This window comes from Limulus polyphemus, unplaced genomic scaffold, assembly GCF_000517525.1.
Source record: "Limulus polyphemus unplaced genomic scaffold, Limulus_polyphemus-2.1.2 Scaffold5789, whole genome shotgun sequence".
In the NCBI taxonomy this organism is placed as follows: Eukaryota; Metazoa; Arthropoda; class Merostomata; order Xiphosura; family Limulidae; genus Limulus; species Limulus polyphemus.
This window is the reverse complement of record NW_013671399.1, coordinates 34,921-47,555: the sequence shown is the minus strand read 5'-3', so window position 1 is coordinate 47,555 and position 12,635 is coordinate 34,921. Positions and strand designations below refer to the sequence as shown.

General features: G+C 30.0%; 1 protein-coding gene across 1 annotated transcript in view; it reads right to left on the bottom strand.

Annotated features, from left to right (window-relative positions):
- LOC106472983 (DNA polymerase delta subunit 2-like) overlaps positions 1-12,635 on the bottom strand; it is a gene marked incomplete at its 3' end in the record, with an annotated part of 17,253 nt that overhangs the window by 1,622 nt on the left and 2,996 nt on the right. Inside the window, exons 2-7 of the mRNA XM_013933656.1 lie at positions 11,757-11,878; positions 9,274-9,397; positions 7,987-8,101; positions 6,298-6,493; positions 4,926-5,006; positions 2,163-2,320 (exon numbers count right to left, since the gene is read on the bottom strand). Coding sequence (XP_013789110.1) covers positions 2,163-2,320; positions 4,926-5,006; positions 6,298-6,493; positions 7,987-8,101; positions 9,274-9,397; positions 11,757-11,878 — 796 coding nt within the window. The remainder of the gene's footprint in view (positions 1-2,162; positions 2,321-4,925; positions 5,007-6,297; positions 6,494-7,986; positions 8,102-9,273; positions 9,398-11,756; positions 11,879-12,635) is intronic.

Below are 12,635 nucleotides of genomic sequence, written 5' to 3'. Positions count from 1 at the left end.
TCCTAACGTGATAGAAAAAAAAATTTTTTTTTGAAATCTGCATAGCTGAATTATGGAAAATCAGTTAACAAAACCAAAACAACTTTTATAAAGTTTAAATTCGCAGGCCTGTGTTTTCGAAGATGGCGGCACCTAGCAGGAAAAAAAACAACTAAAACTTATAAACTAAAACTCCTATCCTGAAGCAAAATTGTTCTTTTGAAGTTTGAAAATGTTAAAAAATTGCTTTTTAATATCAGTACCAAGAAAAAATAGCTCGTGTGTTTATATGCAAAACAGAGATTCATACGGATGCACATTTTCAAGGTATCTTTATGTATCAGAATATTACAACTAGATAACACAATGTAATTACCCAAACATTTTTTACAGTTATATGTATGATTATTATTTTAAAATATTTAATCAAATAAAAATGTAAATTATGTATATTTTTCTACTATACTCTGCCCTCTAATAAGCTAAGATTGCTCATAATACTGTTGACTTTAATGATGTTGATTGAAAACCCCCCATGGCAAATGTAACAATACAGTGATTTTGTGTGAATCTACACACTTGGTAAGAACAATATAAAAGTTTGAAAGGTCATACATTACATTACATACATTACAAAGGTCATAAATTACATCATACTGATGTAATTTATTTAGTCATGGAATTGTTGTTGTTTTTTGTGTGTGTGTGTGTGTGTTCAATAAAATACTATTACTGGATCTGGCTAATTCTTTTTTTATTGGAGGATAGTGTAGTTGTATCGGTGATAAAATAAACATACTTCAAATTTTACTACCCATAGTAGTTTTGCCCTAAATACAAAATATAAATACAGAGACATATAGAAATTCAGGAGCCACCGCACTAAAATAGTGAAACAAGACTAATTTCAGACTTAGCTGTTGTTCGAAACATCGGTCTAAAAACTTTGCATACTTTTCTTCATCTTTGGCAACCTACCTTCTTAAATTACATTAACAAGTAACCTTTCCAAAACTTTATTTTGAGCGTTGTTTGTAATGCAGATACACTTTGGCCAAATAGCGGGTCCGGGTATCTGGTCACTAAAGTTCGGCCGGAGGCGCTTGTCAACCGGGGCCGGATTTCTTCCCTTGCCCCCCAAAAGTGGGCGGTCAGTTTTTGTTGCTTGAAACACATTTTTTTTTTTAATAACTAAACCAATTGTTGACTGAAACTTTCAGTATCACATTAGTTGCCACAAAGATTAGAGTTTAGATGCCTAGCTTCGACACTCAGCTGGAGCCAAGGATTACCAGGTAGCCCAATACTGGCCCCAGGCCGGGTACCTGGCCGTGTACTGTGCATCCCTACTATTTGCTGCCGTCTCCTTGACTTTAAACTACTGACCAGAGTGAAGGCAGCCAGGCAACAGCACCCTATGACTGGCATCTACCATTCACACTAAGGGAATAACTGTGATTCTTCTAATGCACAAACACTTTAAAATGTGAGAAGTATTTTATGGTGTTGCACAGATTTTAATCTTGGCTCACCAGCTCTGAAATTCAGAGATCAGCCACTGGGCCAACTCACTCTTACTATAAAGTCACTACTGAGTAAGTACTTTACAAATATAAGTGAAAGCGTGATTTTGTTGAAACCAAAGACAGAACATTAAACATAGTTGGGGGTAATTTTCTAATTATAAAAATATAAATGGAATATGATTTAGAGGTTAATACCTTATTATTCTGATTTCCTGAATAATAAATGAGATGCTGATGGTTTTGAGAAATGTTTAGCCTGGAGGTGGGAAGTACATGTACTGTACATTGTTATGAGATTTAGTGTATGTTTAGAACATGCAGAAAAATTCAAGCACATAAAATACATCATTTATAGCATTTTAGAGATATTATTAACTAAAAAATAAACTTTATTATTTCCTCACAAACTTAAACGTACAAATAAGTAAGCTACAAATATTAAATGTAACAGTGCAACATGTTAAAGATTAATTTACCATAAAAATCTTTTGTTGTTTTAAAAGTTCAAGTAAAACTGTACTTAAAACACGTGAAATAAGAAAATACACTTTATGACAGGAAAAAAATGAAACAGGTCTGTACACATTTTCGTACATAAAAACTACACCAGAATTCAAACTTTAAAACATATCAATGCATGAAATTTCTTTTTCTCACCGTACACCTTGAATAATGGAATAATAAGGATTCGTCACACTGTGTACTGTCGATAAGCTTCCAGATTTAGGAAAGAGACAATGATGTAGTGGTTGTTGGGGCAAAAGGTGATTCGATGGATCCATTTCCCCAGGCATAATGTCTACATTTACTGAACCCTAGAACAACAACAACAACAAAAAAAACATACAATAAATATAAGCAGCTTTTAACACCAGTAAGAAATGGAATTTTAAACTAAATATAAACAATGGATAATATTAAAAATTTCAAATACAGAAATTTAAAGTTTTGTGAAAATAAAAAACTTTTTTACTAGGTTCTATTTAATATTCATAATACCATTTAATGGTACTAGGTAATGATTTGTTAAGAAAAGCAAAAAAAAAAACATGTGTAGCATTAGGGGTGCCATATTTTTTGGAAATTAATAAAAAAAACTATACACTAGGGTAATGGAACAATTGAAACTTTATGAAAAATAATAGAAAAACATATTCATTAAGAGTGATATTAATCTGCATAAACAGTATTGACTATCAACTTTAGTACCACTAGAAAGGTCGACTCTTTGACTCTAACTACATTACTACTCAAAAGTTTATGAAAGCTTACGACTCCAACTTTAGTTCCACACATAAATTTATGATTCCAACTTTAGTACCTCTACAAAGCTAATGACTCCAACTATAGTAACACAAAAAAGACTTAACTGACTCCAACTTTAGTACCTCTTAAAAACTAATGACTCCAACTATAGTAACACAAAAAGGCTTAACTACTCCAACTTTAGTACCACACATAAATTTATGATTCAAACTTTAGTACCTCTAAAAAGCTAATGACTCCAACTATAGTAACACAAAAAGGCTTAAATGACTCCAACTTTAGTACCACACATAAATTTATGATTCTAACTATAGTAACACAAAAAGGCTTAACTACTCCAACTTTAGTTCCACACAAGGTTATGCCTCAGTAGACGAATGACATTGTTAATCACTAGTCAGATGAGAAATACCACAATAAGGCACTAATTTTATGTCTTCTTGGACGAATAATACGATTATGCACTAATATATTTTCCTCAGAGGAGGAATAACATTTTTAGACACTAAACTACTTTTGATGAATAACATGGTTTTGCACTAATTTATTATTTATCTTGTAAGAATAACACGGTTAGGCATTAACTTATTATATACTTTAAGAGAGAAATAACACAGCAAAATCTTGAAACCAAAATTTCTGGATTATTGAACAATTACTCTAGAAATCCTACTCTAATTTACTCTACAGATTTTCAAGCATCAAATGAATCAAGTTTCCCACTGATTATTACACAAACCTATGACAAAATGACATTTCAATAAAACTGAGGAAATGGAAACCAAAAACTATAATTTAAGTTATTTCTATTTGGTAATCCAGATGAAGTAAAGGATATATGATCATACATACTCTTACTGTTATTATTATTATTACCTCAACTGAGAACATACTTTTAACAAACAATTCTACGAATACCAAAGATGCATGACATGAGATAAAGCCAAGATATTCGGTAACCTCAAAAGTAAAATTTTCTTAATCCACATGAAAATTGCTTTTGATTTCTATACTACTGATGCATTTAAGGAAGTTAGGAATTATTTTAGTATTTGTAAATGGAAGGAAGGTTGAGTTATTATTGTCAAATAATTAACATTATTTCTGGAAGTTGGAGTATAATACTTTCTAACTAAAACAATTGTCTTTTATCTCTTGTTTTGTTAAAATGGACTCTGTTAAGTGTAAAACAAGAGGGAATCCTCAAAGCTACAGCACTTGAAATTATTTTTGACAGGATTAGAGTAAACTAATTTATGAGACCTTTTTTTTCTTAGCTATATTTTTTGTGCCCCAGCAATATCAACTATGGGGCTTCCGTATACCCGATTTGGTTTTATTACTCATCAGGATCTCTACACCAGCCTATCCTCAAATTTTGGGCAGGATTAGAGTGAATTAATCAGTGAGACCTTGGGCATGGTCAAATACAATAATCCAAAAGGTTTGACCTTCTGAGTCCAAAACCTTAATTAGATCTTAAATCGGTCAAGAGATGACAGAGCTACGAGCTAAAAGTTTGTACTTGAAAAAACAAATAAACGCAGAGCTGTTATATGAGCTGCTATGCTGTGGTTAAAAATCATTAAAACAAAATGTAATGGTAAAAGTGGTGACTAGTTCAAATAGAATAGAATATGGCAGTTAAGTGCTATCACTCAAGTAGTTCCACTACAAGCTGCTCCCCGGTTGGTAAGTCTGAAGGTTTATAATGCTAAAAAGCAAGTTTAGACACCTGTGATGAGCACAGGACAGATAACCCATTGTGTAGCTTTGTGCTTAACAACAAAAAAGAGCCACTACAAGGTGTAATTAATTTAAGTTACGATATCTTTCAAAATTTATGCATGCACACAGGTATCTTACATAACAAAGATGTTAAAATAACTCAAAATATGAATATTAGTAATAATAATAACAATTAAGACTATAGTAAGCTTTACTATATAATGTTAAGTTTGACAACACAGAAAAAAACCAAATCATCAAACATTAGTATAATAACTCCAAATATCTCACTACATTCTTGGTTTTAATAACCAAATAAATTAAAACCTTTAATAATAGAAGCAGAGAATTAAATTGTATTTGTTACAATGACACCCGATTGAATGATGTAGTAACATAAATAAATTTTATTAAATAAAAACTTACAGCTAATTCAAGCAGTACATTGTCGAGCATTTTCACTGCCTCTATGGAGGCTGCCTTTGTATTTCTTGTCAAATACTTTGCCTGAAAAGAAAACAGTTGATAAATTATAAATATCTCCAATTAAAGTTTTCATGTAGCTTTTAATTGGTGAAACTCTGTAGACTGTACATTTTACTAAGCATGAGAATTTACTAATGATATGTTACGAAAGCTGTATTTGTTGACTGTTATGAATAAGTATTTTTATTATTCATTGCTAACCTAGTACAAATAAACACACACTGATTGAATAATTAATTAACAAAAAGCACATCTCAAATCACATTCTTCAGTTACACATTAGTTTTATTCTTTTTTATAAATATTTTTTCAAATAATTTAACTCGGAGTTGTTTGGTAACAACTGTAAATTTAAAAGCAACAGTTTTTCAGTGATGAAGCCTAACGTTTGTTAACATTGATTAATAATTTTCTAATCCGATGTAATTCTTTTGAACTTTCTAGACCAAATGCTGATTTGTTTACTTGTACTTCTCTTAAAAGTTTAAACAATATATTAATTTCAAATACTTTCTTCAATTTCTGGCAGACACAACTTAAAACTTTAATGATTTTGTTCTAAAAAATACTTAAATTCCGGTCCACAATGAAAGTTATGTTGTTTTTTTATTTTACTACTTGCTGTATAAGGTAAAGATATAAAACTGCTTTAGAAAAAGCTATGAAGAAAAATTTATTAAACTTTCTTCGAAAACTTGTACTATAAACAGCTAAGAAGGACACGATTTTTGTATGTGTGGTAATCTCATATCTGTATCTTCCAAAAGCGGAATAGGATCCAGGACCTCTCGATTGGCTGGTGAGTGCTATTCAAACTGAGCTTAAGGGTTAAATCCACAAGAGCTGCTAACAAGGCATTTTTTTAACAGTACAAACTAGAACACATTATAATATAAAAAATATTCTTATTTTGAAAAACGCATGGGTTTTGCTAACTTACTACAAATAAACACACATTGGTTAGTTTATTAGTTTGGAGAAAAATAACCAAATAAACAAAAACCTAGAATAGTATAAGAAGAGAATTAAGTTGTATTGTTCATGATGAAACCTGATTGGTTGAAGTTAATCACATGCTATTATTAATAAGTTGCTGTAATATTATCTAAGTTGACTTGTTAGTTTCTTTAGTTAACTTCCACACTTTGTTTGAAAAGTAAACGAAACTTAAAATGTTAGGAGTAATTCACATTACAAAATGTTTAGTACTTTTAATACCATGAAATCATTAAAACAATGTCTATCAAGAATGCTCGATAAAGATCCATTTATAGAAACGTACATAACGTATTACTTTTAGCAAGTGATGTACCTTTGAATAATACCCTTTCGTCTTTGTACTTTCATTTAAAGAATTTCCTGCTATGATGATCCGACTAACTTCAGATGCCAACATCTGCTCCGACTCCTCACCCAAAGATCCAATGATGAAGTCAACCATTAACTGAAGTGGAAAAGGAACTTCTGCATTTTGGGTCAGTCCAAGGCCAGAAACTAAGAGAACAAATCTGAAAATATTGGAAATACATTTAATATCATGCAAACTAAAAGCCTTGAAATACAGTGTAGCTTAAGGAAACATGCTTATATCCCGATGAAACTGTCTGATAGGTTTCAATAATGTCTTGAATCTGCTAAAGTTAGTGGACAAGTGAATTTTCTTTAGTTGTTATTCAAAACTACAATTACTAAAGTAAAACTGAATTCATAATTATGTCATTGAGAACATTACTTTTCATTGGTTTAATATCTGACTAATAAAATCACTCAATGTCTTTCAAATCTAAAGGACATAAAACTTTTCATTAAAAATTATCAAAAATGTAATTATGAAAATAACAAACAAGCAAAAGTCTTCCAATTTAGAGATTCAATTAAGTATGAATTGATTTTAAAGTGATAAACTGAGAACTGTAATTTCTAATGATAATGTAATGTATTCAGTTTTTACTTAGGTGTTTATAGGTTTCTGTATGATCTTTAAGTATTAACTCATTTTTATCGAGTTTTAGACACTTCTGTCCAAGCATAAACAGAAGAAAAAAAAGCAAAATAGTGGTAATCTCACATACAACGGTAGCAATTGTAGAATAATTTGTAGTATTAAGGAAATCCTATCAACCTTAAAGTGTGCCCCAACCTTTACCGACATGGTATAAAGAATTTAATGTCAGAGTTATCAACATCTCATGTAACCCTACACTAATGATTTCATAACAAGTTATATTAGGTTATAGAAAATACCAGATACAATATACAGGGTTACTGAAAAGAAACAACACATTTGATATATTGGACACAACATACTTGTACTGTTGACTAAAAACTTGCTACATTCCGTAAAGATACACTTTGAAAATTCAGAATTATAATCAACATTACTTTTCCAATACATTCAGTTAACCCATGTTTCTAAATTATTCAAACATAATTTTTATTTATTATTGAACTGAAAATCATGTGTAGAGAGAGAGATGAAGAGGCTTTTCCTCTTCTAACATGAGCCTATTAATCCTGATAAAAACATTGGAATCAGACTAAATGATCAGGTATTAATTCTTATGTTTACGATTACTTGTTGTTTAGCTGATGAGTGTATAATTAAGTGAACATATATAATAGCATAAAAAAACAATGAATAGGATATTAACCAGTTGAATGACAAGCATTACAGTTGACAGTTCTTAAATTTAATAGTTTCTTACAGAAAACATATAATAGTCTATATACAAAAGGATATCAAAAGTTTTCTTTGAAAAGGTTTGTAATAAAATCTTTGCTATAAATAAAGGGTAAAAAAGGTCAGAAAATTATTTTCAAAATTCATAAACTATTCATCAGTGATTATAAAACTATCTTCATGTAAGTAATTAATGTCTTTAAGTAGGTTTTTAATTACAAAATAAGACTTGCTGATTTGCATTTTTTCAGCATCAAAGAAATTTTACATGTAACTTTCATTTCCAGACATTTAAAAAAGAAATTTATGAATTATACTAACTTGTTTTCTTCTAATAAAGGACGTTGAATCTGTTCTGGCATAGATGAAAAACATAAATCTTCTACTCTGAACTTCCCACCTTCTTCTTCTTCTCCAAGAACAGCAGCAATGATACCTGTGAAAACATCAAGCTATTGAAACTTGTAGTTATATACTCGTTTTTGCTATTTTGGTAAAAACAATAATGCAAAGTTCAGTCCACTAAATAATAACAAAAATGTTTTATTTCTTCAAGTTCCACATTTAGTATAAACAACATTCATTGATAAGCTGAACTTCTAACAGAAAATTCACTTGCTAATTTCTTCACTGAAATAAAAACTCAATATTCACAGCTAATTGGCTGACAGTAACAGATAGAGTAAATCATGTACAGATTGCTTATTTACTGACAAACAAACTCAACACACTCAATAAAAATAACATAAAAATAAAATAACAAAATAATTCACAGGCCTGTGAATTTAAACTTCATAAAAGTTGTTTTGGTTTTAATAACAGATTTCAAAAATAATAATCATTTTTTTCTATCATTTGTTGTAAGGATTTCTTACAAATCGGAAAGAAAAAAAAACTCTTACTTAGATCAAATTATTTTGTTTACCAAAATGAAGATTTTATTATTATGTTTGTTAACAAAAACACAAAAACTAAAAAAAGGGAAAAACACTGATGTCAAACGAATATGCATCCTCATTCTTTCTGATTGTTTTTGTGAAATCTACGTCTTTTGGTCTCAAAACTACGTGTTGTGGTCTTTCTTTTATGTATTGCATTATGACGTTTAGTGAAAAGTCTGTACGTGATGGAAAAAAATGGATATCGTTTTCAGATTCAGTGTACAGGAATTACTGTAGAACGTAAAAATTTCAAAACAATAAAACCATCACAGGCCTGTGTAATAATTCACTCTCTACCCTAGCTTACTTATTGGTGTAGTACTTTAGAATTCTAAGAATATTCTGTTTCACTTGTGGAAGTTGTAGTGGATACAGTTATTAATGTTTTGATTGTTTTTAGTGTTGAGTAAAAGATTTGTTAGATTATTTTTCATTACATAATCTTCAGACATAATTATAGAATATTTTGCATGGTTCTCCTTTAATTTTTCACATGTCTGTAACTGTTCGATTAGTAACGTAAAACTTTCCATAAATGTTTAGTTTTAAAGTCAAAACTTTATTGTTGTTACACTATTTCTTAAAGCATGAACTTTGGCAAAGTTGAAAAACAGAATTGAATAGGTTTGAATAAAAATGTAAAAGTGGCAAAAAGAAATTTACAAACCTGTTACAAGAGAGTGAACATTAATATTTCCATTCAGTACTACCCGTTGCAAATCATCTTCCAAGATAATTTCATCACTGTCATCTGTATATCTTATCCTCAGTGGCTGGGGCATTAAGTTATGCTACATAGAAAAGAAAAAGAACATATTTAATACATGATAACATAATTTTATATAAAACTAAAATACTAACTCATACTAATTTAAAAGGATTTTCTAAAAGATTCATATCAAAAGCTGGAAATGATAAATTCATAAATATTAAACAAAAATATTACAGGAAAAGATGTATGCAAAAGCAAAAGCTTTTTTTACATTAAAATAAAAAGCATGGCATTAAAAAAAGTTTGACTAATTTTAATAATTTACAGTGTGATCATGAATAATATTTTCAAACATAGATTAGATGGGTTAATTTGCTTCAATGATCTACTGAAGACATTAATTTATCCCTAAAATTACAGCTACGATCCACATAAAGTACCGTCTCATTCATAAACACATTTTTCTCAATAATCTATGCACCAAGCTGCTCATGTGACCAGGATCCCTAACAATGTACGAGTCTTATTAAACAAATTAAAGACAAGTATCACCAATACCAGGATCCCTAATAATGTACGAGTCTTATTAAACAAATTATCCTGGTATTGGTGATATTTGTCTTTAATTTGTTTAATAAGACTCGTACATTATTAGGGATCCTGGTATTGATGATATTTGTCTTTCCTTTATAATGTACGAGTCTTATTAAACAAATTAAAGACAAATATTCACCAATATTGCAATTAATCCCACTAATTACTACTAAAGATGGAAAATTAGTAATTTTACTCCATTTTTTGGTCAGTTCTTTAAACCGAATGTTGTGACAGACTTTTAAACATAAAATTATGCAATATGGTGATTCCTAATGATCGTGAGTGTTATGTAAATAAATTACTAAGTTAAAGAGCAATTAATGTAATATACAAGTGATGGAGGTATTACTGCAACGTGATAGTTTATTCACTAGACTTCATAGGACAATCTATCATATTTCAGCCACATATTTGTACATGTACACTTACATATAAAAAGAATGCATAACAGAGAAGGCCATAAATGCTTTAGTTCTAATGAACTATCTGTACATATTCTCCATAACTAAAATCAGCCATTCATATAAAGAATAAACACAACTGTGCTAGACAACATATCACTCACTCCTGACTGTTATAAATCACTTAGTTGGTCTTCACAATTTTTCAAGATATTAACTTCCATGTTATATATGTAGATAATTTTATAATGAAATAAAACAACACAACTGATCACATAGCACCCAGGAAAGTTTAGTCAACGTACACGAAAAATATCATTGCTCCACAGAGATGCAGTCAATGTAAATTAAAACTCCAATTCTCCACGGAAGGATGCAACATACATGTATAAAGCCCAAAGAACATCATCTGTCAATTGCAATCTCTAGAACTCCAGAATAACCACAAAAATAAGAGACATGATCAAACCAGTATCAGATACAGTTATATTCCTCAAGAGGAAATTCAGTTAATTGTTAATATGTTGTTCCTTTCATTTTCGAGGTTAGTGTCATTATAGATGTATTAAAATGCGAGAGCATTTCTTTCAACCTGACTTAAAACATATTCCATAATGTACTATAATTTTATGATGTTATTAGTACTATAAATTATACAAACATGCAGTTACACAAACAAATATAAGGTGATGTATTTGTAGAAAAAAGATAAGAATGACACGTGAAAACCAACAATGCCAATACAAAAAACTGAAAGGTTCAGCATAAAACTTAGCTAAACCTTTTATTACATTTTTTTTATAACTTCCAAATGTTTGTGCAAATAAAGCATTGTACATTCATAAAATATTTTAAACCTAAATATATATTTTTTACTTAATTTTATTAGACACACAAAATGTTGCAGAAGAAAATGGACATTGGGTTATTTATTTATAAAACAAGATGATGGGTTGTCATAACAAAAACACCATAATTATGAGAATAGTTACTTTGAAATGAATAAATAGATGGTTCCAGAAACAATGAATATATACACGGTAATTATCTACAAAGTTTATTATATAATACACTAAAAACTTTTAAAGGCCTTAAAGCTTAATAAAGTTATTTATTGAAAGCTTGTCTTGCATATCCAGTGTCTCTTACTGACAAGTAACAAACATCATCTTGGCTATGCCAGAGCAATGGATCTTTCCAGCGGCACTTTGTTAAACAAACACCAAACCAGAATTTACAAAATACAAGAAATCTTAAGAATTTGTATCATGAATTTTTTTCTTTGTGAACTAAACAATTTTTCCAACAAGATTTCTGCAGAAATTCTATTCTTGAACAATGTTGCTAAATATGTCTCTACAATCTACATACACACACACACACTAGCTAGTTTTGCACTTAAAAAATTAATTAATTAATTAATCAAAATTAATTAATTACCTCTTCGCTTATTTCTCGTAAAATACTGGGTTGTAACTCCATGTGCTTGAAAAGTGTTCCAATGATGCAAACTTTTCCATTTCCTTTTAAATCACACAGCTTCTGTATTGGGATGTCGGTGCCTAAAAATCACAAACATTATAATAAACGTGAAAATGAATAAATAGAAAATACTCATGATTTTAAAAATAGCATTAATTAAAACTTGTTAATTTTAAGTTTTTTCCTAATCTTATTTGTTCAGCTACAATCTGTAACTTGGGAAATGTTTTCCTGGAGGTCAACGATTGTTTCACTTAAGGTAGAAAGTATCTTAACGTCTACATGGCATCAATGTTGTATAGCTTACCAACATCTGTAGTTTACTGGTAATTAGTTTTTAAATCTGAGACACGCAACTGGGTAGAATGTTATTACAATAGTAGTATTTCAGAAAATATAACCCTTTATTCATAAACATGACCACAAATGCTAAATATCACAGAGAAAGTTACCACAATTAACAGTTCATATCATCAATGGTCGTAAGGAGTAACTGACATACTGTATACTGTAATGATAATATTGAGCAACAAGTTTCAGCCCTTGGCTTCGGCAGATGAAAAACTATTGGAGGGAGGGAAGACAAAAGGGTCAGAGAAGGATGTGGATGATAAGGAGGTTATACTTATGTATGTTCCTTGATAAGGCATGTGGATAGAATAGCCTGTGGAGTAAATAGGGAGAAAGGAATCAGATTATGCTACCCAGGGGCACAGGTGGAGGATATAACTGACAGAGATACAGTTTTTGTGGTGCACGTAGGGCTAATGATGTAGGGAAAGGTAGATCAGAGGAGCTAAATAAGTATAAGGGGTTGATAAAGTCATTTAAAGAAAA